General features: G+C 40.6%; 2 protein-coding genes and 1 non-coding gene across 3 annotated transcripts; 1 reads left to right on the top strand and 2 right to left on the bottom strand.

The window, feature by feature from the left end:
- Positions 1–1,027: 1,027 nt before the first annotated feature.
- Positions 1,028–9,541, bottom strand: LOC117126176 (glucan endo-1,3-beta-glucosidase-like). Its single transcript, XM_033273678.1, has one exon. The coding sequence runs from the start codon at positions 6,218–6,220 to the stop codon at positions 5,993–5,995; it is 228 nt and encodes a 75-aa protein (XP_033129569.1). The 5' UTR covers positions 6,221–9,541; the 3' UTR covers positions 1,028–5,992.
- A 5,153-nt stretch (positions 9,542–14,694) lies between these two features.
- LOC117126135 lies at positions 14,695–15,768 on the bottom strand. Its single transcript, XM_033273550.1, has one exon. The coding sequence runs from the start codon at positions 15,766–15,768 to the stop codon at positions 14,695–14,697; it is 1,074 nt and encodes a 357-aa protein (XP_033129441.1).
- Positions 15,769–16,389: 621 nt separating this feature from the next.
- On the top strand, positions 16,390–16,496 carry LOC117126290. The gene has a single exon (XR_004448865.1). It is a non-coding gene; the product is annotated as a small nucleolar RNA R71 (small nucleolar RNA).
- Positions 16,497–26,907: the final 10,411 nt, after the last annotated feature.

Here is a 26,907-nt window from a genome sequence, read left to right on the forward strand (position 1 = left end):
TGTAAATGCCTACGTAGTATATGGAATAATATGTTCAAATAATAGAAAAATTGTTAGATCACAATGATCCAAATAACAGACCACTATTTTAAAAGAATAGATAAATATGCAAAGTTATAAATTTTAAAATTACAAGTAACACGTAAAATTATAAGACAAAACAATTGAGTTCAATAAATAAAATTACATAAAGTTAACAAATTTTTAAAAATAAATGCAAAAAACAATACAAAATATAAACCACGCGTAACGCAGTTAAAGAATCTAGTTTGAGTAATCTTTTCATTTTGGTCACGCTTGAGGTTAAAGAAAATTGACTAGTGTTGAGGTTAAAGAAAATCAATACTATTAAAAATGAAGAAGTTTTAATAAATCTACTTACAAAATTGTTTGGACCCTTTCTTTTCATTATTTTTTGGTCTTCCCCTATATATTATAACAGGTGACCCTTTCCTTTTTATTGTATTTGCGTTCTCTCGTATATTTTATTACAAAACTATAGCGATTTTTAATTCCATGCGCGTATAACATAAATTATTTCCCCTGACAGCATTTGACACTTTGTCTTTCAAAACATCTCGCCTATCTAAACATCTAAGACACCATAACTATATCAATTATTTAAACTCACATTCTCTTTCAATCATGTCGCCTATCTATACATTTAATACACAACATTTTATAAGATATACGTGTATTTAACTTACAACATAATTTGCCATAGTTTTAGATCTTCTAACATTGCCATAGTATTACTTCCATTTCAAGTAAATAAAGAAATCAACTTTAGACACCATAGCTTATACGATACAAACTCGATCGATGCTTGACATGTCTTCTCTTCCTGAAACCAAAAAAAAAAAATTATAACTAAGTACCTAAATCACTTATTCAAAACCTAAAGCAACATTATATACACGATCATACCAGCATTGATCATCATAAATACTGTTATACTATATATACAATTAACCTTATACATATAATTGTATGGATTTGTAATAATAAAACATTTGTCTCAAACTGATTTAAAAAAAATTATAATAGTTACTATTAATAAAATTAAAAAATGAAAAAATTTAATACTTGGTTCACTATTTTGGTAGATTGATAGTTAATGTACTTATAAATAAACTTAATAACATTTGTTAAAAAATACTTTTATACAAATCAAATATATATTGATATATCAAAAATTCTAAAACAAATAAAAAAAATTATATTCTTCTCATTGGGTTCATAACGGTCTTTTATTTATTTTAAGATATTTTTACCATATTTATTTTATTATATCCTACCCCACTATATATGAGTAACTGGATCTCTCGGTTCGACCACAAGTCTGACTCAGATATGAAATTCAATGAAAATATTGTACCGGACTGAAATAATAATAATAATAATAATAATAGAACAGCTTTTAAATATTATAGATATCTAATAATATACATAAATTCATTTAATATTTGGCTTTACGGTCAACAAATAGAAATTTTTGTCTCCAAAATCTAGTTGATTATTTAAAATCTTAACTATTATATTTTTTTATAAATCTTAAACTCCGCCTATTCAAATTTAAAATGTAAATATAGATTAGTTAAAGTGTTTTTTTACCTCTTTAATGAAACTTGTTTTGAACATTTTTGTGTACAATATTTGTGATAAAAATAATTTTGGGCTATCATAGGAAATTTCTCTTTATATTTTATTGTATTTAGTGCTATATTTTATGAGCTAGTATTAAATCTGTCAATATTTAAATGGATAAATTCTATTGAAATATATATATATATATATATATATATATATATTTAGTTAAACTACGTTAAATTGGTCAAAATCAATTTATTATATAATATAATGAACTGATAAATTTAAATAAAACTTTTAACGTTTGACTATCAAACAAAAATTGATTAGTGTTGCTCTAGTTTTGAATTTGTTGATTAACACTTACAAGTAATTTTGATTATATATATACCAAATATATAATATGATATATAAGTCAATGTAGAGATATAATTATAATTATATTTAGTTTATTTTTATTAATATGATAGAATGGTGAATAGGGTGTTAAGAAAAAGAATAGTAAATCAAGTGGGATAAAAATTGTATATATACTTTATAGATATATTAGAATTAAATAAATATTGTTTGAAAAATATAAAATTTTAATTTTCAAAAAAAATCTGAATTCCTTTTTTAAATTGATCTTTTATTTTTTTTTCAAACTTTTCCAAAGAAAATTCAAAAAAAGTTACTTCGATAAAGATTCTTTTAAAAGGGGAGTTTATGAAGACCTTCCGAAATCTGTATGATATCTTTTTTTGAGTTTAAGTTAAATAAAATTTTCCTAAATGTTTATAATATCTTTCTTAATTTAAGTTTAGTAAGACATCTTCCTAAAATTTAGGAAATTATTGATAAATATATATAATATCTTCATAAAATTTAGGAAAACATTCATAAATTTGTACTTCAGATATATTTTAAATGTGTATTTAAACAATGTTTATTAATATATATTTATGAATATCTTACTGAATTTGAATTATATGTATATTTATAAGATATTTTTAAATATATATATCTAACTTCTTCCCAATTTTTTTTTGAAACACCTTCATGAATTTGATATCTAAATTATATAAGGATATCTATCTATCTATATATATACTATTATTTGTGAAATAATTTTTCGCAACGAATCTCTCACGTTAAATATTAGACAGGTTAATGTCATTATTACAATAAAAGTAAAATTAGCCAAAAAATAAAATAAAAACGTGTTTTAAGAAAAAACAAAATAATTAGTATATATCTCCCAATTTTCCCGTTGATGTGATGATGTCTTAAACATATTCTACTGGTCTATTTTACAAACTTATATTTTTAATTTATAAAAAGCAGGATCACAATTTTTATTTTCCGTATATTCTCACAAACCTCCTTTTTTATTTTTAGTAGAGTTTGACCCGCACGCCCGTGCGTTTAGTTATTTTCACTTTTATATACGTAAATATTATTTAAATGTTTATTAGTTAATAGTTTAAATATTTTCATAGTTTAAAATGTTTATAAACACAATAATTAAATAGTATACATGCTGTAAAAAAATATTGACCTGTACACCATACTAAACCTTGGACAAACCCATTGATATGTTTGAGTAATATTTTTTTAGCACGAAATTGTTTCACAAATGTAATAATAATTTAAATATTTTGAAGATATTGGCCATATTGCGAGATTTAGATACATCATAAAAGAAATATTCAGTTATAAACATTATATATATATATATATATATATATATATGTATATATATATATTTGGTGAGATTTAGATAGATTAAAATGAATATTCTGTTATAAAAAATCCATATTATTATTTGCGAAGTGATTTTTCGCAACGGAGTTGTCACGTTAAAAGTTAGATTGGTTAATGTCATTGTTACCCTTAATGAATATATATATATATATATATATATATATTAATTATATAATTAAAAACAAATTTATATTAATAATATCATATTTTTTATAAAACAAATAATTCTTATACATTGTGCTGTTATCGTAATGAATATGCATATATATATATATTAATTATATAATTAAAAAGAATTCTTTATTAATAATATCATATTTTAAAATAAGATAATTCTTATATATTATGTTGTTATCTTGAAATAAGTTTTTTCTGTTATAAATTTTTTAAACTAAGATATACAACAATTTATAATCAAATAATAATCAAGTAAGAACATTTGCATAAAGATGTTTTCTAAAATATTTTAAATACTTGAGTGTTTTAAATGGAAAACTTTATCAAATAATAGTATATATATTTGATGTTTGATTTAATTTTTTTGAAGACATAAACAATCACTTACCGTACTGGTTTAGTATAAACTAATAAATATTCATAAAACAACTATGTCTGCATGTGCGGACAAAACACTTAGTTCATAATATATGTTAAGAGTTTGTATAGTTATAATTAAATTATGGTGGATATGTTATTATAAAATTAGTAATCATGTCAATTTCATACACATTTAGGAAGTGGTATAAATATTGAAAATAATGTATTTTATTTTTCCATTCAAAACGGAACGAGATTAAGAATTTTCACGTTTTTGTTTTAACTGGTTAATTTTACATGATATCCTATTGAATTTCGAGAAGATTTATCCTACTAAAAGAGTTTTCAAGTTAAAGGGTTAGATTGAGGTTTTTGAAAAATATTATACTAAAATAACTAATTTAGGTTGGTTTTAAATCAAAGGGACAAAAAATGTGTTTTTTTGTTATATTTTGGAAAATGTCCCAAAAAATATTGAACGTAGTGGAGATATCATTAAGTTAAATATATTGACTAAATCTGAAATTCTGAATGACGAAATACTTTAATTTTTATTAACCTTACATAATATTTCGCATGATGTATATAATTTATATTAAAAAAAAATTCGTGAAATCATTCATTCTACAATGCATTCCACGAATTATCAATCACGATTATTAGTATCTTTTTTCTTAATAATCGTACTCACAATCACCATAGCTTGGATCTTTAAAAACGAATATACCGGTATTACTGAAATAACATGCTTTTTCGGTTTTTCCGTTATATTGGTAATACTGATTCATTACAAATGATACATGGCTTCTAAGATTATCTGGCTCAAAGCACGGACCATCTGGTTTGATTGGTATACAGTCAACATGTCCATGACCACCTGGTTTGATTGGTATACATTCAACATGTCCATGACCACACATCCAATCAATATTAGCTTGCATTTGTGCATGTGTCGCCGATGGAGATACCACACACCACTGACCTCTGGCACGTGCGAGAGGAAGGTGGTTGATCGAAACGATCGATAGAATGAGGAAGATGAGTATTGATGGCGGCCACATAATTCTAATGATATTTTTTTTTGAAAAAAACTTCTGGATTTTTATGTAAAACAATTGTGCTTATCCTTATACAGTATAACCTCTTTAAATTAATACTCTATAAATTAATATACACTAAAAATCTTTATAAAAAAATATAATTGTATAGTCCCAAATTCAGTTTTTAGTTCAATTAGTATATCGATAATTTAATATCTCTATATATTAATAAAAAAATTATGGTTTTGGTGTAGTCCCGACATTATTAATTTATAGAGGTTTCATTGTATATGTTTTTAAAATTAATATATTCTTTTTCAGACTTTAATTTTCCATATATATAAGGAAAATATATTTTCAATGTCAAAGTCAAGTGAGTCAATAATTTGTAATTAAATGTACTCCTTAAAATAAAATTAGTCAAATTTATTTTCTCACATAAAAGTGGAAATGATCTAAGAATTTAATAGTAATACATCATCATACACATATCATATCAAGCTTTAATTTTTTAATAATTTGAATTAATATAGATATATTTTAATAAATGAAATATATAAAGTCATTTTCATATCATATATCATACACATAAACTGATAAACTGATTAATTTAATGCAAATAATAGAATTTATAACTTTAGTCAGAACGAGATTAAGAATTTTCATATTTTTGTTGTAACAGGTTAATTTTACATGATGTCCATTTGAATAATCCATTTCGAGAAGATTTATCCTACTAAAAAAGTTTTCAAGTTAAAGGGTTAGATTGAGGTTTTTGGCAAATATTATACTAAAATAACTAATTTAGATTGTTTTAAATCAAGGGGACAAAGAATGTGTTTTATTATTTGTTATATTTTTTTGCAAATTTCCCAAAAAATATTGAACGTAGTGGAGATATCATTAAGTTAAATATATTGACTAAATCTGAAATTCTGAATGACAAAATACTTTAATTTTTATTAACCTTACATAATATTTCGCATGATGTATATAATTTATATTAAAAAACATTTCGTGAAATCATTCATTCTACAATGCATTCCACGAATTATCAATCAAGATTATTAGTATATTTTTTCTTAATAATCGTACTCACAATGACCATAGCTTGGATCTTTAAAAACAAATATACCGGTATTACTGAAATAACATGATTTTTCGGTTTTTCCGTTATATTGGTAAAACTGATTCATTACAAACGATACATGGCTTCTAAGATTATCTGGCTCAAAGCAGGGACCACCCGGTTTGATTGGTATACAGTCAACATGTCCATGACCACACAGACAATCAATATTAGCTTGCATTTGTGCATCTGTCGCCGATGGAGATACCACACACCACTGACCTCTGGCACGTGCGAGAGGAAGGTGGTTGATTGAAAGTGTTCGATAGAATGAGGAAGATGAGTATTGACGGCAGCCACATAATTCTAATGATATTTTGTTTCTTGAAAAAAACTTCTGGATGTTTACGTAAATTTAAGCAATTGTGCTTATCCTTATATATGATTTTAAAATTAATATATTCTTCCTCAGACTTTAATTTTTCATATATATAAGGAAAATATATTTTCAATGTCAAAGTCAAGTGAGTCAATAATTTGTAATTAAATGTACTCCTTAAAATAAAATTAGTCAAATTTATTTTCTCACATATAAGTGGAAATGATCTAAGAATTTAATAGTAATACATCATCATACACATATCATATCAAGCTTTAATTTTTTAATAATTTGAATTAATATAGTGATACACTAAATATGAATCCTTGCTACTGCCAAGTTAACAGTTGTGATTATAGTACTTTAGATTCAATCCAGAGGACCAGTCTACACTTTACTCTTATAAATTTCAATATCAAGCTAAGAAGAAAATGGTTTTTAATTCAATTGGTGACGCGGAAAACAAGTAAACTAGAGATTGATTCAATTTAACAAGCGGCTAGCCTAGGGTATTTCATTGGGTGCTGAGCGAGAGCCAAACAATTATTCAAGCGCGGTGCAGTGCTTTCTAGAACTCGGATCACTCAGCTGGAACACCCCACTGTCGTGGTGGTGATCTCTTTGCTGGTCGATCCCATCATCTAACTGTCGTTGAGATGAGAAACGACTGCAAGCCTTAGAGGTCAGGTCCGATCAGTTCACTTACTACCCTAATATCTACTTTCGCTGATTAGGGATACTAAGCTCATTCAATACATGTCAAGCTATCTCCTAAGCGGCTAGCTAGGTGATAAACTTAGGATCTAACATCAAATGATCAGATTAATGGAAGCCTTAAGAATAGTATGGATGAAGAATAATCAAGAATAGCTTATCTATGTTTAGCTCATATTTCAACACCCTAAAAACCCTAGGCGAGCTGGATCACTACTCAATCATGATGCAAGCAATCAAACACATAGCTACTGAATGAAATTGCATAATAAATAGAGTAGTAAACAAGGGTTCAGAAGGTCTTCTCTGTGAGAGAATGGATTCTTCTCCCTTACAAGTTGCAGATCGCAAAAGCTAATAGTTCTCTTGTAAAAACTAGCGTAAGTCATAAAATAGGATAGATGGCGTCTTTATATGGAGGCGCCAATAGGTAGAAAAGAAATTAGGGCAACAAGGCCTTAATTCCCGAAAATAGAAGCTTCCTTATTTGTCGGGAACAACCTCGGGATCACTCCGTCTGCTTGTTCTGCTTGAGAACAGTCTCGGGACTGTTCGTCTTGAGTGTTCTCCGCAAAATGCTCCAAAAGGACAGCTTCTCTTCAAACATGCTCTCTTCATTCTTCTACCAACTCCAGACATGTAAAAGATCAAAAAGGACTAGACTGACTCGGATTATGGACTCGAATCAATACAAAAACACCTATACAATGATGTGAAAAACATCATATATCAATTCCCCCAGACTTAGATCCTTGTTTGTCCTCGAACAAGGCAAGTATCAAGAACAGGAGAAAAGTTTGAAAGTGTGGGAACTCGCTTATTCTCAGCAACCATACTCTTACCACAAATCTCTGAACCATACAAGCAGTAGATTAGAACCACACACACTTACTGGAAACCCCTGATCGCTATTCACAGATCGGCTCCTTACTCTACATCTTGACCTGAAAAAGCGACACTTTCGAGACCAAACTCCATTTGTTCAATTAGAATTTTCGTGAGCTTCTTGTCATGGGCGCTACTCAGGGTGGACGGTCTAGGTATGGAACAAGCTTTTTAATGGTGGAGTTGAGAGTGTTTAGGGGTTACCGATTTCTTAGAGGATGCAGGATATCGCACAAAATGGCAAGAGAGAACGGATCCATTGATGTCCACAGCCTCTACTCGTTTTTGCTCTCTTTCGAACGGTTGCTCTCTGTTCTGGAACAGTCATCAGACTGCTCTGCTTGCCCCCTTCTATGTGCTCCGAAAATTAGTCTGAACTCTTTCTTGGCTTTCCCAGTGGCTCATGTTCCCTCGAACTCATCTCCTTCTCCATCGTCAAATGCCAAAACGAAAGGTAATTAAATTTTTTTTTTTTTTTTTTTTTTTTTTTTACTGAATGGCATGAAAGTAGAGATGAGGTGACGAAGAAGGAGGTAGCATGTGATTTTGAGAAGGCCACTGGTGGATCTGATTCGCATCATTCTGCTATACTTGCACGATCCATTGGTCATGGAGCAGTTGGTCCCTTGATCTGCTTGTTCTCCTTTCTGATTGAATTTCTGCAGCAGTAACGAGTAAAGGCTGCGTTGATCCTTTCCTCTCCAACCTTTTTGCACATATCTGCACATATAACACTGAGAAACAAATGCCTGAAGTTGGAACGAAGGCTAAGGTACAAGGTGGGAACTAGCTAAAGATGAGCTAGCTACTCAGGAACAGCAAGATGGATAAAAAGGATAAGAAGTCCTGAGTATAGGTCTCGTTTCCCTGATCTAGTACCCATAACAAGAAGAATTAAAGTCCAAATTAGGTTCAGATATAGTGGAGTTGAGTCTACCCAGTGTAACCTGATCGGTGGAGAACTTCTGGAGTGTCAAATGAGATAAGTCAGGGTGTTCCAGGTCCATGTGTGGGTCTTTCATCACTGCTAAGGTCACTGAATAAGAAGGTTAAAGCACGAGGTGGTTAAGAAATCATCACAAAATAAGGTCCTGATTACCACAATAAGTTTGACTGGACTGACTCGATCCTAGGGACTGACTCAATAAGAACATGGAAATCGTACAGAGTTTCTCCCCCAGACTTACTTCACACCATCCCTGGTTGTGAAAATAAATCGGAGGAGGCTAAAACACACCAAACCAAAAACAAATAGCAGGGAAATAAATAGTTCAGATGGATAAAACAAGGGAATAGGAATAGTCCGTTCGGACTCAGTCTGAATCGCCGCTGCTGGAGTGGCCGGCTGTTCTCCGGTTCCTCGGAAGTCTCTCTTCTCTAGCTGAAGTGCCCGCTGGTTCTTTGCCTGGGCGCCTTGTTCCTTGCGTCGTCTGCTCATCCTGACTTCTGATGCAGCCTCCAGTGAGTGCTCTGAGGATCCTCTTCATGAGGCTGTTGTTTTTCTTCTGGGAGTCCACCATCCAACGTCTGTAGGCGTGGTCATCTGTAACATCCGTGAGGTCCTCTAGGTCGTAAGCACCATCAGCAGGGGAGTTATGTCCTCCGCATCATCCCCTGCCGCATTCTCATCTGGAATTGGCGCTCGGGGGTCGACGCACAAGTGTTCTGCGTTTGGCAAGAACACTATGTTATCCAAGGTTGTGAAATCTGTTAACCCTGGAAGAGGGAGCTTGCAGTAGAGAGTGATCCCGTCCTTGTCTGTGAACTTGTATGTGCTTTCGTCGCGCAGGATGTGGCACGTGATCAAATAGGCGGTGTCAATGTACTCAAGCTCAGGAACAACCGTGTAGGAATCCAGGTCGATGTTGAAGCGTTTGAACAAGGGTGTGAGAACACTGCCGCAACGATCTTTCTTGTCTTCCGTTCGGACCATGGAATCCTTGCGGTCAGAGAGCATCGTGATGAGAAGGAATCCAGGGTTTGTTTTCACAGTCTGTATCGGTATGACTCTGTCTCTACGGATCTCATCCTCGAGGCCGGTGTATAGAACCTGCAGCTCTCCGTTTGTGACCTTGGAGGTGTGTTCCTTTGCGAATAGGATGTTCGAGACGATCTTGGCAATGATACGCAGAGTGGGGTTTCGGATTTGTGACTGATAAGCCTTGCGAGAAGTGAACTTCCCTGTCGCAATGAGATCCCAAAAGGCGTTTGCTGGCGCGAACTTTTTGTCAACTGAGACCTCTCTTGGCGTGTCTGCGATCTCGAGTAGTTCGTTTAGATCGTGGAGAGAGATGGAGCAGAACTTGCCGTCAGCCATGAAGGAGAAGTAGCAGTTCTCGTATGTTGGCGCAGTTGGGTTCTGGTAAGTAATCTGAGCTGTGGCGAGCAATTGCCGAACCAAATCAGGGTAGAGAACTTGGGCTTGGTAGCAGAGAGGAGCGAGGCCCATGACATCGAGCGTCTCGAACACATCAGACTCGAGACCAAGAGCAGCTAAGGTCTCCGCGTGAGCAAATCGTGTGGGCAGGATCTCTGCTGCGAGAAGCCTGTTGTATCTTGCTGCGGACTCCTTGTCCCACCCCTCACAATTGTAGTCAAGGAGTAGTGGGTCATTGATGTTGATCGGTTGACCCTCAGCCTTGTTCGGCCATGGGTAGGAGGAAGGGACGTTCGCGGAGTGAGAAGGCGTGGCTGCTCCGCGAGAGGCCTTGAGTGCTTTAGGGTTCCTTGTTCTTGGAGGCATCTGCAAAACAAAGTCAATTTCCAAATTAGCCATGCTCAACGGTTGTTCAGAAACGATGGGACATTCCGATCTCTCAATTTTGCCCAAGTCCATCAATTTCTAACAACCTACAACTTCCATTCATTCCCAACACAATCGCAATCACTTGAGAACGCAAAATCTATAGCTACAATCTAAGAACCAATCGCTAAGCAAAAGGTAAGGAGGATTCGAGGAGACACTTCCAAACCGCGTTTTGGATGCGCGAAGGGGAAGGGGGTCTGAGCGATTACCTTGATTGGATTGTTGTTCCTGCAAAACCAAACCGATCTCTAGAGGATCCAAGAGATTAGAGCAAAATCGATGAAGAAGAATATGAAATGAGAGATTTCGATTTAGGGTTCTTTGAGGTTGGTTTGCGGCTCTAGATATAAGGGGGGTGGTAAAGTTAGTGGGCCTTAAATAGGCCATTTCCCATTTCCCCTTTTTTTTTTATATTCGAGCACTTACCTGGGAACAATCAGTGGAACAAGCGCCGGAGCGTTCTGCTGAGAAGTGCTCGATTTTCTTCCTGCAAATTATTATTATTTTTTTTTTTTAGAAATAAAAGAAATATTTACACTCACCAGTGGGTTGCCTCCCACCAAGCGCTTCTTTTCAGTCACTAGCTTGACTTTTGTGAGCCGATTAGGCTTGAAGGGGATCACTTAAGGGTATTTCTACACCTTCAGCGATTGTTGTATCAGCAAGGTAAGGCTTGAGGCGCTGCCCATTAACAACAAATTCTCCTCCTCTTGTGTCCAGCAACACGACAGCTCCATAGGGGCGAACCTCCTTGATGGTGAAAGGTCCTGACCATCTGGATTTTAGCTTTCCAGGGAACAGCTTAATCCTTGAGTTGAATAGTAAGACCTGATCATTCGGAGCAAAGCTTCTGCTGATGATCCGTTTGTCATGGAATGCCTTGGTTTTTTCTTTGTAGATTTTGGAGCTCTCATAGGCCAGATGCCTAATCTCTTCCAACTCATGGATCTGAATTGTTCGCCTCTCCTTAGCAGGTTTGATATCGAAGTTAAGCAGCTTAACAGCCCAAGCTGCCTTATACTCTAGCTCCACAGGTAGGTGACATGCCTTGCCATAGACCAGATGATAGGGAGTGGTCCCTAATGGGGTCTTATAGGCTGTTCTGTAGGCCCAGAGAGCGTCGTCAAGCTTGATGGACCAGTCCTTACGCGTGGTATTGACTGTTTTCTGCAGAATGTTCTTGATCTCTCTGTTGGAAATTTCCACTTGGCCACTCGTTTGAGGATGATAGGCGGTTGCAACCTTGTGTTTCACGCCGTTCTTGATCAGTAATCCTTGGAACACTCTGTTGATGAAGTGAGTTCCACCATCGCTGATAACCACTCTAGGTACTCCAAATCTTGGAAAGATGATGGAGGTGAACATCTTGGTTACAACTCGTGCGTCGTTGGTCGGACTAGCAATTGCTTCTACCCACTTGGAGACATAGTCGACTGCAACCAGGATGTACTCGTTTTTGTGAGAAGGTGGGAAAGGTCCCATAAAATCTATCCCCCAGCAATCGAACACCTCAACTTCCAATATGTAGTTCTGGGGCATCTCATTCCTTTTGCTGATACTGCCCATTCGCTGGCATGCATTGCATCTGGATATGAAAGCGTGAGCATCTCTGAACATTGTTGGCCACCAGAATCCCGCTTGGAGAATTTTGGAGACTGTTTTGAATGTGGCGAAATGTCCAGCGTAGGAAGATCCGTGGCAGTGGTGTAGGATCCCTGGAATTTCAGCCTCCGGAACACATCGTCTGAAGATCCCATCCTTGCATTGTCGGTATAGATAAGGCTCATCCCAGAAGTAGTGCCTTGCCTCTCTTAAGAATTTCCTCTTCTCGTTCCCCGTGAACTTCTGAGGCTCCTTTTCAGCAGCTAAGAAATTTGCAATCTCAGCAAACCACGGTAGATCAGGATATTGCTTCTGGATCGTTGCCACAAACTGCTCTAGTTGCGAAGAACAAGCTGTTTCTATGCGCATTGGTGTTCCGTGTAGCAAAGACCAATCGCACTGACGTGTTCCACTGGTTGTTCTTCGTCAATCACTGTATCATCGTTTATTTTCATTCTGGAAAGGTGGTCCGCTACTCCATTTTCTACCCCTTTCTTGTCTCTTATTTCCAGGTCAAATTCCTGAAGGAGGAGAATCCATCTCAGGAGCCGCGGTTTGGCATCTTTTTTCGTGAGCAGGTACTTGAGAGCTGCATGATCCGTGTGGACTATCACTTTAGACCCAACCAGATATGATCGGAACTTCTCAAAAGCATAGACGATGGCCAGGAGTTCCTTCTCTGTGGTGGCATACCTACATTGAGCTTCATCCAGTGTCTTGCTCGCGTAGTAGATCACATGGAGCTTCTTATCCTTCCGCTGTCCAAGCACTGCTCCCACTGCAAAGTCACTCGCGTCCGTCATGATCTCGAAAGGGAGGTCCCAGTCTGGGGGTTGGACAACCGGTGCACTGACAAGAGCTCCCTTGATCGTGTGAAATGAAGCTAAGCACTCGTTGTCGAAATCGAACTTTGTTTCCTTGCAGAGCAGTCTAGTGAGTGGTCTTGCGATTCTCGAGAAGTCCTGGATGAATCTTCTGTAAAAACCAGCATGTCCCAAAAAGCTTTTTATTCCCCTCACTGAAGTTGGGGGTTGCAGACTCATCATGATATCGATCTTTGCCTTGTCCACTTCGATGCCTTTTTCTGAAATCTTATGTCCTAGAACAATCCCATCTCTGACCATGAAATGGCATTTTTCCCAATTCAGCACGAGATGCTTCTCCTCGCATCGCTTCAGAACCCTGCACAAGTTTGACAAACAGACACTAAAGGAGCTCCCATAGACACTGAAATCGTCCATGAAAACTTCCATTATGTCTTCAATTAGATCAGTGAAAATTGACATCATGCAGCGTTGAAAGGTCGCTGGAGCATTGCACAGCCCGAAAGGCATTCTCCTGTAGGCGTATGTTCCATAAGGACATGTGAACGTCGTCTTTTCTTGATCGTCTGGGTGGATGGGAATCTGAAAGAAACCTGAATAACCATCTAAAAAGCAATAGTAAGGGTGGTTAGCCAATCTTTCAAGCATTTGATCAATGAAGGGAAGTGGAAAGTGATCCTTGCGAGTCGCAGCATTCAATTTACGGAAATCAATGCACATGCGATGACCAGTTACTGTTCTAGTAGGGATTAATTCATTCTTTTCATTTGTTATAACAGTGATCCCTCCTTTCTTAGGCACTACATGAACAGGACTAACCCACTTACTATCAGAAATCGCATAAATTACACCAGCTTCTAGAAGTTTCATTATCTCCTTCTTTACAACATCTTTCAGATTTGGGTTTAACCTCCTCTGATGTTCTACAGAAGTCATTGATTCATCTTCTAGGTGTATTCTATGCATGCACAGATCAGGTGAAATGCCAGGTATATCAGCTAGGGAATATCCTAATGCTTTTCGATATTTCCTAAGTTCGCATAAGAGAAGAGCAGTTTCAGCATTGTTCAGGTCAGCATTTACGATTACTGGGTATGTAGAATTTGGTCCAAGAAATGCGTACCTGAGCCCCTTAGGGAGTGTTTTGAGCTCGACTTTTGGAGCTTTGGATTCACTCCACGGGTCATTGTTCCTACTTGGTGGAACAGGCGAGCTCGATGAGTCTGAGGCATTGTTCTCCCCCAGACTAAGATATGCCACTAATCTTTCCATGGTTCTGGCGGAGTCCAACATCTTGGCGTACCCATCAGCGTCGATGTTCTGGACATTCTGTTCTGCTTCAGCTCTAGTCAGAGCTAGTTCCAGCGGATCATCTATTAGGATCTCCTCAATCATCTGATCACTCGGTTCCAGCGGATCACCCTCCTCTTGGACAGTGAAGGTTTGTCCATCTAGCATAGGTTTCTTGAGCATCTGATTCATCTCGAACCTCATCACAATGTCTCCTAGGTGGAGATCGATTTTTCCTGTCGCACATCTATGATAGCTCCGACAGTGCATAGGAATGGTCTGCCTAGGATCAGAGGATCCTTTGATTCTTCCTCAAGTTCCAGAACAACGAAATCGGCAGGGACAAGTGTGTTCCCAACCAGAACCTGGATATCCTCGATAATTCCGACTGGAGATTTCACTGATCGATCAGCAAACACTAGGGACATCCTGGTAGGTTTGAAATCTGTGAATCCTAGGCGCTTAGCCACAGAGTACGGCATGAGGTTGATGCTTGATCCCAGATCGACTAGCGAACACGAGAAGACTGTTCTCCCTATTTGGATGGAAAGGACAAATTTTCCAGGATCACCTAGCTTCTTGATCCTTTTGTTCTGGAGAACAGCGCTGCACTCTTTAGAGACTACCATGAACTCACTGTCATCGGTTATCTTTCCAGAAATTAGTCCTTTCACAAAGCTACTCATGGATGGCATCATCTGGATTGCACTCATGAGAGGGAGTCTGACTGTTAAGTCTTCCAGCATCTTCCTACATTTCATCTCCTCCTTGTCCTTGCGTGTGGCCTTAGCAGGAACAGGGTACGGAACCTTTGGCACATAGTCACGGGTGGGAACAGGTTCTGCCGCTGGGCGAACAACCACAGTAGGCTGCTCTGTAGTGGTCGGAGTATGTTTAACAGGAAGCTCTGCTTCTTCCTCGTCTGCTGGTGCGGTTACAGGTGGCTGTTCTGATTCTTTCTGCTTCCCCTTTTCAGCTGTTGTGAATCTCTTGGGTGCCAGATCAGTTAACTGCTTCCCACTCCTAAGCGCGACTGCATTACACTCCTTGGGATTTTTATCTGTTTTTCCAGGAAGAGTGCCTTGCTGTCTCTTCACACTCTCAGCAGTCTGAGCAATCTGAATATCCATCTGCCTCATATGGCTCGAGACATTATCATATTTGGCACTCAGGTCATTGAACATGTGATTCATTCGGGTATTGATGTCGTTTGTGACCTGATTCAGTGCTTTTCCCTGAATCTGTTGTCCTTGGAGCAGCTGGCTCATCATATTGGCAAGACTCTTCATCTCGTCTTGTGGAGCAGTTTGAGCAGGCTGTGCAGGCTGCTGGTTAGTCGGTTGTTTCTGGTTGTGGAACTGAGTATTCTGAGCTGGGCTGAGGACAAAGGTTCGTCCTTGATTTCCATACCCCCGTTGGTAGCCACTGTTCTGAACTTGATTGCCTTGAGCATTTTCTGTGTTACCATCGGGTTTAGGGTTGTTGAACAGGTGGGGTTGTTCCTCACGTTAGGGTTCGGGTGATAGTTCTTAAACTGCCATCCTTGCCCATTCACATAGCTAACCTCATGGTGGTCCTCAATCGCCTGGTCCGCTTCTGATGTAGCGTCTATGGTTCCTTTATCCTGAGGAGACTCTTCCATGATGAAGACATGGTTCTGATTACTCTTAATCAGCTGATCGACCTTGGCAGAGAGCTCATCTATTTTGCTATTGTCGATGCTGTTCACCTTTTGGGTGCGGTCTGTCTCTCGGTTGCTGTCAGCTGAGCTTGAGGCCATGTTCTCAATTAGCGCGAAAGCGCCTTGAGTGGATTGGGTCATGAAATCTCCATTACTGGCTGAGTTTAAAGCATTCCTGTACTCCCAACCTACTCCATCGTAGAAAACTCCGAGTAGATAATCTTCTTCAAAACCATGATGTGGGCACTCTCTGCGATAGACGTTGAATCGCTCCCATGCGTCGCAGAACGGCTCATCTACCAGCTGTTTAAAGGTGGCGATCTTCTGTCTCAGAGCTGCCGTCTTTGATTTCGTGTAGAAGTGGCTCAAGAAAGCGGATCTGACTTGTTCCCATGTGGTGAGCGATCCAGTTGGTAGGGAATCTAGCCAGCGAGCAGCCTTCCCATCGAGAGAGAAAGGGAACAAAGTACATTTGATGTAATCTGGTGGTACTCCATTCGCCTTAGTGAACCCACACATCTTCTCAAAGTTTTCAATGTGGTCCATCGGTATTTCTGCAGGAAGTCCGTTGAAGATCTTCCTCTGCACCAGACCTATCAAGGCGGGCTTGATCTCAAAGTCTTGTCTAGTGCAAGGTGGAGGGTTGATGGCGGATCGCGTAGCAGGTAGATTATGCAAGAGATTCCTTTGGCCAATCTGATCAACTTCCTCCGGTGCATTCCGTTGGTTTGCAGCGTTCGCTTGGATAGTTTGCTGCATCTGCTGCATCTGTTGTTGCATGAGTGCAAATGCAGCAGTAAGATCATCCTGATGATCGCCCATGTTAGTGCTTGTAGGTCTAGGCAGTTGACGGTTCTGACGTTCTAATCTCGCTAGTTCTTCGTTAGTGAGCTGATGCATGTTGGGGTCAAAATCGGTCACGACGGAATCAATGTCTGAAAGTCCGTAAAAATCAGCATAACCGCCTTTACGAAAAGTAATCTTCGTAAAGATATCTTTACGAACAGCTTTGCAGTAAAATATCGTCCAAATCTCAATCGAACCACTAAATACCGATTGCCCGAAGGCAACGGACATGTATCCAAATCGGCCGCGGACAAGCTCGAGTATGGAAATCAGACCGCGGACAAGCCAAGCTCGATCGATACGTGGCAACCAAGCATGCACACAGCTCGGTCGCTACGTAGCGACCGAGCGATCGTCCCGCTCGGTCGCTACGTAGCGACCGAGCTCGAGCCAAAGCTCGGTCGCTACGTAGCGACCGAGTGATCGTCACGCTCGGTCGCTACGTAGCGACCGAGCTCAGCCAAGCTCGGTCGCTACGTAGCGACCGAGCGATCGTCCCGCTCGGTCGCTACGTAGCGACCGAGCTCGAGCCAAAGCTCGGTCGCTACGTAGCGACCGAGCGATCGTCCCGCTCGGTCGCTACGTAGCGACCGAGCTCGAGCCAAAGCTCGGTCGCTACGTAGCGACCGAGCGATCGTCCCGCTCGGTCGCTACGTAGCGACCGAGCTCGAGCCAAAGCTCGGTCGCTACGTAGCGACCGAGCGATCGTCCCGCTCGGTCGCTACGTAGCGACCGAGCTCGAGCCAAAGCTCGGTCGCTACGTAGCGACCGAGCGATCGTCCCGCTCGGTCGCTACGTAGCGACCGAGCTCGAGCCAAAGCTCGGTCGCTACGTAGCGACCGAGCGATCGTCCCGCTCGGTCGCTACGTAGCGACCGAGCTCGAGCCAAAGCTCGGTCGCTACGTAGCGACCGAGCGATCATCCCGCTCGGTCGCTACGTAGCGACCGAGCTCGAGCCAAAGCTCGGTCGCTACGTAGCGACCGAGCGATCGTCCCGCTCGGTCGCTACGAAGCGACCGAGCGCTCGTCCCGCTCGGTCGCTACGAAGCGACCGGGCTCGAGCCAAAGTTCGGTCGCTGTGTAGCGATTGAACCTTTCCGAACGTCAATACGACACCAGTTCTTGCATTCTCGTCAAAACCTTCGAATGCTATCTCCCGAAGACCGTAGCAAGCTCAGTCCATGTTTCCCGCCATTCTAATTCATCGATCAAACTTCGCGGATTAGAAACCGCGGAAAACTCGTAGTAAACGTGTCGAGTCGGAAGACGGCCCAAAGGGACCTAAAACACGACTCGAGGCCCATCCTACGATTTTCCTAATCAAAAGCCCGTAAACCACAGCCTGGTTTACGCTTGGTCCACAAGGAAGGATAAATGTCAAGTTTCCGCGGATAAATACGGAAGTTTTGAAGATAATTGTGAAGATCGGGAAAAATGGAATATCTCCATTTTTATGCTATGACGGCTTAAGGGCAGAAGAGTAAAAGCGTAAACCGACCTTGGAGCTAGTATATAAGGAGTCCTAGGCGAGGAGCAAGAGAGAGAGCTTTTTAGATTCGGAATTCTCTGCACTTAGAAACTTTAGGCTTATTCTCGACAAGTTCGGTTTCTATGACTGGCACTCAATTACTAGACGAACTTGCCCAGGCAGTTCGATCTCTTGTCCAGCTCTATCAATTGAACTACGTTCGGCTTGATCCTCGAAAGGGGTACGTAGGCAGCCTTTAACAAGGTTCAGTCCGAAATCAATCTAAGCCTTTTAGATATCTTTTTCGTCCTTTGTTATCGAGCTGCGACTCAACTAGGATTAGGGGTTTATGTTGCTAGAACTAGGTAACTCGCTGACGGCCCCTGCGGCCAAAGCCTTTATATTCTCTTGTAATGATCGCAACGCTCTTACGCGGACTCGAAATAAGATCTACTATTTTCTCTAAACTCGTTTGTTATCTTTTCATGATTTCCGCATATATTCGATCACTTGTCATTGGCTCTCGCAGAGATCCGGGACCTCTGGGAAATTAGGGTTTTCCTAGTTTCCTTATTTAAACGGAAATCGACAGTGTGAATTTCGGTTCCCACAGTTTGGCGCTAGAAGGAGGGGGGGTTACGGATTACTCTTACTCATGGCCACAAAACGTTTGATCGAAACGATGTTTGGATATATGAAAGACAAACTCGCAGCACTGACTGCTCCTATGGCCAACGCTTACGCAAACGCCGTAGTTTTCAACAAAATCGAAAACTTAGTCGCGACCTTCCGCCACAGGAAGAGCACTAAAACAAGCTCGCGATTCCTCCCTGTAAACAAGAAGGGAAACGATAAATCTTATCAAAACCCCGTAAACAAATCTCGATGCATAAGGGTTTTACCAAAACACGTTTTCCGAAAACATTTCGGAAGGATAAAACTTGTTCTCCCAAAAAAACCGCTGAAAAACCCCTACGTTAATCGCGGAAAAAGGAAACACAATAAAACGATTACACAGCTCGGTCGCTACGTAGCGACCGAGCACACACGCTGCTCGGTCGCTACGTAGCGACCGAGCACGCACACGGCTCGGTCGCTACGTAGCGACCGAGCACGCACGCTACTCGGTCGCTACGTAGCGACCGAGCACACACGCTGCTCGGTCGCTACGTAGCGACCGAGCACGAACACGCTGCTCGGTCGCTACGTAGCGACCGAGCACGCACACTGCTCGGTCGCTACGTAGCGACCGAGCACGCACACTGCTCGGTCGCTACGTAGCGACCGAGCACGCACACGCTGCTCGGTCGCTAGCGACCGAGCACACACACTGCTCGGTCGCTACGTAGTGACCGAGCTCAAGCCAACTCTCCACTCGCTACATAGCGACCTGTAAGGCCTCAGAAAGGTCCTCCTTTGGGTTCTCTTTTGAATCCTCGTCGAAACGCTTTTCGTTTCGTCTCAATCGGAGTTTCCGTTGAGATTTACGACGAACACAAGTGGGACTCTTCTCGGCTTACTTCCACTCGCTACGTAGCGACCTGTCAGACTGTCAGTCGCTACGTAGCGACCTGTAAGGCCTCAGAAAGGTCCTTCTTTGGGTTCTCTTTTGAATCCTCGTCGAAACGCTTTTCGTTTCGTCTCAATCGGAGTTTCCGTTGAGATTTTACGACGAACACAAGTGGGACTCTTCTCGGCTTACTTCCACTCGCTACGTAGCGACCTGTCAGACTGTCAGTCGCTACGTAGCGACCTGTAAGGCCTCAGAAAGGTCCTTCTTTGGGTTCTCTTTTGAATCCTCGTCGAAACGCTTTTCGTTTCGTCTCAATCGGAGTTTCCGTTGAGATTTTACGACGAACACAAGTGGGACTCTTCTCGGCTTGCTTCCACTCGCTACGTAGCGACCTGTCAGACTGTCAGTCGCTACGTAGCGACCTGTAAGGCCTCAGAAAGGTCCTTCTTTGGGTTCTCTTTTGAATCCTCGTCGAAACGCTTTTCGTTTCGTCTCAATCGGAGTTTCCGTTGAGATTTTACGACGAAAACAAGTGGGACTCGTCTCGGCTTGCTTCCACTCGCTACGTAGCGACCTGTCAGACTGTCAGTCGCTACGTAGCGACCTGTAAGGCCTCAGAAAGGTCCTCCTTTGGGTTGTCTTTTGAATCCTCGTCGAAACGCTTTTCGTTTCGTCTCAATCGGAGTTTCCGTTGAGATTTTACGACGAAAACAAGTAGGACGCTTCTCGGCTTGCTTCCATTCGCTACTTAGCGACCTGTCAGACTGTCAGTCGCTACGTAGCGACCTGTAAGTCCTCAAAGGGTTCTTCCTTTGCGTTCTCCTTTGAATCCTCTTCGAAATGCTTTTTGTTTCGTCTCAATCGGAGTTTCCGTTGAGATTTTACGACGAAAACAAGTAGGACGCTTCTTGGCTTGCTTCCATTCGCTACGTAGCGACCTGTCAGACTGTCAGTCGCTACGTAGCGACCTGTAAGTCCTCAAAGGGTTCTTCCTTTGCGTTCTCCTTTGAATCCTCTTCAAAATGCTTTTCGTTTCGTTTCAATCGGAGTTTCCGTTGAGATTTTACGACGAAAACAAGTGGGACTCGTCTCGGCTCCCTTCCACTCGCTATAGCGACCGAGATGACATCCTCACTCGCTATAGCAACCTGTCAGGCCTCAAAGGGGTCCTCCTTTGCGTTCTCCTTTGAATTCTCATCGAAACGCTTTTGGTTTCGTCTCAATCGGAGTTTCCGTTGAGATTTTACGACAAAAACAAGTAAACCTCATCCTAAACTCCTTGGCTTGTTTCTGCTCACCCTACCTCCATCTTTGCGTTCACTTTCGAATCTCGATCGAAACGTCTCTTGTTTCGCCTCGATTGAAGTTACCATTGAGACTTTACGATATAAAAAAAAAAAACCGCAAAGACCTATTTTCTCGCATGGATTCAGATTAATCGTATAAAACGGCAATGGTTAACTTAACACCTTAGCCGCCTTAACTATACGATTACGTTGGACCTTTTTACAAAAATCGACGTCTTATCTAAGGAGAAGATAACAGTCAAGTTCGGAAGATAAATGTCAAGTTTCAAAGGATAAACACCAATATCGGAAATGGCGAACATACACGAGAATAGGAAACAAAATGAGCACGCAAAACTGAGAAGGGACAAAACTGCATCTTCGAGAGAACTAAGGTATTTCCGACTTGAAATTTTTGAAATCAGACTTGGAATTTTCGTAGGAAATTACTTTGAGGCTGCCATAGAACTTTAGGGAACGTAAAACCTAGGCGGATAGTCTAGCGAACTAAGTTTTAAGCGATTTTTCCTGTCTCGATATATTGTCCCATAATTGTTCATCCAAATCTTGCAAACCGATCTAAACTCTCCGAAAGTCGAGAAATGATCGCCACGCATATCAAGCTCGCTTCCTAAAGAGAGAAAAAGTTAGAGACATGAACGTCGTCTTAAAACCGATTCGTTTCTGGCAATTTTCTCGGAACCGACATATCCCAAGTCGTCAACGTGGAAACAACCAAATCACAGTCCAAGCGTCGTCTATAAATCGTCCCGAATTATCGATCATTCCAAACATCAGGAGAGGAAACGTACACAACCCTTCAAAGTATCGGTTCAACCATTTTTCTTTCGTAAAAAAAAAAGGGGGAGTAGGTACGTATACTATACTCGTATACTCCCAAACTTCAAAAACTTCTGCAAATCGTCAAGAATAGGCAAACGACAATCTTAATATTCGTCTAAACGCTAGCAACATATCCAGACGATCATGAACATAATCTCAAAAACTATACATCATTTCTTGTCGCAATCATGCGTACAGAAAACTTGTACCAATATCAAACTGAAACTCGACGATTAGCCATAGTATTGAAGCCTTTTCCGGCTTCAGAAAGCCAGTTTCGTTTTAAACTTAGCGGCGAGAAATCTTCAATCACCAAAGCATTTCTTTCAGTTTCCGTTGTACCAAGTAAGTCACGGAAAAGTATCGAAAACATTTGCGACGAAGAAAACTCGAGAATATATGTAGCATCGTGCACATTAAAAGGAGCACTTTCCTCCCGATGGTTAGCTAGATCCACTTCTGGTTGACCAATTCTTTCAAGAAACAAATGTGTCATGAGAATCCTCTCGAAAAACCTATGAAAAACGTTCCGCGACTAGATCGTATTGAAATAAACTTCGGTAATACTCCATGGGTAACGCCAAGCAACTTTCACCTAAGATCAAAATCACAGCGGGAACGTTTCTCGTAGAACCCGCAGAAACAATGCTACTTTGACATATGTATACATATCACTGATTTACGACCTTCGTAAAATCGGTTATATGATATGATAAATTATCGTATAGCCCACAATCGGAAATCATATGATAAATTCTTCATAACGAAACTAAGTCCTAACAACCAAACGGTTAACGGAAAATCTAAACTTTTCGAAAATTGACCAAGTTCAATACGCTCCACAATTCACTTTAAGCCCGCAACGTTTTAACCACAATACGCGGCATGTAAGGAAAAATTCGTAACAAAGCTTCTAGAGCTATACGAAACATCCTAAAAAATGCACGAAATACATCTCGGAAGGCCAACTCTTCACAAAGCACCATGAAGGAAAACACTTGTTCCCATGGACAAATTTACACGACACCTCAGTCATAATTCCTCGATCGCAAACAAAACTATTAGCATCCGAGCAGGAACAACAATTTTTGGCTGCGAACATTCTTAGTCAAACCAGAATGTTTCTCAAACACAGGGCTAATACTAAACCCTCGCAACATCGCGAAATATCTTCAAAGCCCGCGAACATTTCAAGCACGAAACGTGGCATACGAAAGAATAACAAATCTTCAGCATCGCGAGACGTCGCGGACGCCTGAAGATTAGTTCTTCGACGAAATTTCCTTCCTCGATAAAAACACCTTCATGGAAGACCAGACAGTCATACGCACTAACATCTTCTCAAAACATATTCTTCGCGAAGACTCAAAATAGTAATTTTTACCATTAAGTTTGTTGCTGATCACAACAAACTCTTAACGTCCTAAACAGACTTAGCCATCTCGTAGAAGATGACTCTCTTACATCCGACACAAGGATAATAGCGCTATAAAAGAAATCCGAAATTTTGGTCCAGCACTTCCGGTCTCCGGAGAGATGCTCGATTCCAACCATACAAGTCGTATAAGCCGAGAACCTATCGCGGACTTTAAATCGGTATGGAATCAGGATGAAACTGAAACGGGATACGTAAGTCGAATTAGTCATCGCACCCTCTAAAACCAGGAGTAAACCTAGGTCTTGCCCTAAACCCAGCGCACTGGTCTCTAACATCTCTAGGCATAGTATCAAACACCCTGATACGAGATCCCAAAATTTGTCTCTTTGCCAATATTCGAACGTCTTCAGAAAATCCCGCAAGTTTACACACTGCAGAAAACTCTCGAAACAGATTATGGATATGGCAATTCACACAGAGTTAGATTACGAGACGACAACTCGTAGTCTTCCCTCTACACCCATACAAAATGCCATCGGCAGCAACACGCCTTATAACCGCTACATAAAAACTAGACCATAAAGGTCCTACTGGAAAACTAGTCATAAGAACCTTAACTCCAAGATGAACTACGAAAGGCTTGATCCCTTCAACAAGGGTACGTAGGCAGCCGTCATAAGGCGCAGCCCCAATCTTATCGCGTTTTCTACTTTTAGGAGAGCGAGAAGATCACTTACCACAGACCTTTTCAACCATTAATTCCGCCTAACTCACCTAACTTGCCAAGCCACTCGCTAGAACCTCACACTAGAAGCTCATGATTCTAACGAGCTGGGGGGCTAACTGTTGGGGTCAAAATCGGTCACGACGGAATCAATGTCTGAAAGTCCGTAAAAATCAGCATAACCGCCTTTACGAAAAGTAATCTTCGTAAAGATATCTTTACGAACAGCTTTGCAGTAAAATATCGTCCAAATCTCAATCGAACCACTAAATACCGATTGCCCGAAGGCAACGGACATGTATCCAAATCGGCCGCGGACAAGCTCGAGTATAGAAATCAGACCGCGGACAAGCCAAGCTCGATCGATACGCGGCAACCAAGCATGCACACAGCTCGGTCGCTACGTAGCGACCGAGCGATCGTCCCGCTCGGTCGCTACGTAGCGACCGAGCTCGAGCCAAAGCTCGGTCGCTACGTAGCGACCGAGTGATCGTCACGCTCGGTCGCTACGTAGCGACCGAGCTCAGCCAAGCTCGGTCGCTACGTAGCGACCGAGCGATCGTCCCGCTCGGTCGCTACGTAGCGACCGAGCTCGAGCCAAAGCTCGGTCGCTACGTAGCGACCGAGCGATCGTCCCGCTCGGTCGCTACGTAGCGACCGAGCTCAGCCAAGCTCGGTCGCTACGTAGCGACCGAGCGATCGTCCCGCTCGGTCGCTACGTAGCGACCGAGCTCGAGCCAAAGCTCGGTCGCTACGTAGCGACCGAGCGATCGTCCCGCTCGGTCGCTACGTAGCGACCGAGCTCGAGCCAAAGCTCGGTCGCTACGTAGCGACCGAGCGATCGTCCCGCTCGGTCGCTACGTATCGACCGAGCTCGAGCCAAAGCTCGGTCGCTACGTAGCGACCGAGCGATCGTCCCGCTCGGTCGCTACGTAGCGACCGAGCTCGAGCCAAAGCTCGGTCGCTACGTAGCGACCGAGCGATCGTCCCGCTCGGTCGCTACGTAGCGACCGAGCGATCGTCCCGCTCGGTCGCTACGAAGCGACCGAGCTCAGCCAAGCTCGGTCGCTACGTAGCGACCGAGCGCTCGTCCCGCTCGGTCGCTACGAAGCGACCGGGCTCGAGCCAAAGTTCGGTCGCTGTGTAGCGATTGAACCTTTCCGAACGTCAATACGACACCAGTTCTTGCATTGTGCTTATCCTTATATATGATTTTAAAATTAATATATTCTTCCTCAGACTTTAATTTTTCATATATATAAGGAAAATATATTTTCAATGTCAAAGTCAAGTGAGTCAATAATTTGTAATTAAATGTACTCCTTAAAATAAAATTAGTCAAATTTATTTTCTCACATATAAGTGGAAATGATCTAAGAATTTAATAGTAATACATCATCATACACATATCATATCAAGCTTTAATTTTTTAATAATTTGAATTAATATAGTGATACACTAAATATGAATCCTTGCTACTGCCAAGTTAACAGTTGTGATTATAGTACTTTAGATTCAATCCAGAGGACCAGTCTACACTTTACTCTTATAAATTTCAATATCAAGCTAAGAAGAAAATGGTTTTTAATTCAATTGGTGACGCGGAAAACAAGTAAACTAGAGATTGATTCAATTTAACAAGCGGCTAGCCTAGGGTATTTCATTGGGTGCTGAGCGAGAGCCAAACAATTATTCAAGCGCGGTGCAGTGCTTTCTAGAACTCGGATCACTCAGCTGGAACACCCCACTGTCGTGGTGGTGATCTCTTTGCTGGTCGATCCCATCATCTAACTGTCGTTGAGATGAGAAACGACTGCAAGCCTTATAGGTCAGGTCCGATCAGTTCACTTACTACCCTAATATCTACTTTCGCTGATTAGGGATACTAAGCTCATTCAATACATGTCAAGCTATCTCCTAAGCGGCTAGCTAGGTGATAAACTTAGGATCTAACATCAAATGATCAGATTAATGGAAGCCTTAAGAATAGTATGGATGAAGAATAATCAAGAATAGCTTATCTATGTTTAGCTCATATTTCAACACCCTAAAAACCCTAGGCGAGCTGGATCACTACTCAATCATGATGCAAGCAATCAAACACATAGCTACTGAATGAAATTGCATAATAAATAGAGTAGTAAACAAGGGTTCAGAAGGTCTTCTCTGTGAGAGAATGGATTCTTCTCCCTTACAAGTTGCAGATCGCAAAAGCTAATAGTTCTCTTGTAAAAACTAGCGTAAGTCATAAAATAGGATAGATGGCGTCTTTATATGGAGGCGCCAATAGGTAGAAAAGAAATTAGGGCAACAAGGCCTTAATTCCCGAAAATAGAAGCTTCCTTATTTGTCGGGAACAACCTCGGGATCACTCCGTCTGCTTGTTCTGCTTGAGAACAGTCTCGGGACTGTTCGTCTTGAGTGTTCTCCGCAAAATGCTCCAAAAGGACAGCTTCTCTTCAAACATGCTCTCTTCATTCTTCTACCAACTCCAGACCTGTAAAAGATCAAAAAGGACTAGACTGACTCGGATTATGGACTCGAATCAATACAAAAACACCTATACAATGATGTGAAAAACACCATATATCATATAGATATATTTTAATAAATGAAATATATAAATTCATTTTCATATCATATATCATGCACATAAACTGATTAGTTGAATGCAAATAATAGAATTTAT

This window comes from Brassica rapa, chromosome A06, assembly GCF_000309985.2.
Source record: "Brassica rapa cultivar Chiifu-401-42 chromosome A06, CAAS_Brap_v3.01, whole genome shotgun sequence".
In the NCBI taxonomy this organism is placed as follows: domain Eukaryota; kingdom Viridiplantae; phylum Streptophyta; class Magnoliopsida; order Brassicales; family Brassicaceae; genus Brassica; species Brassica rapa.

Excerpts from the sequence above, each read along its gene's own strand:
- LOC117126176 (XM_033273678.1), bottom strand. The coding sequence starts at position 6,220 with ATGCAAGCTAATATTGATTGTCTGTGTGGTCATGGACATGTTGACTGT.
- LOC117126135 (XM_033273550.1), bottom strand. The coding sequence starts at position 15,768 with ATGAAGAGTCTTGCCAATATGATGAGCCAGCTGCTCCAAGGACAACAG.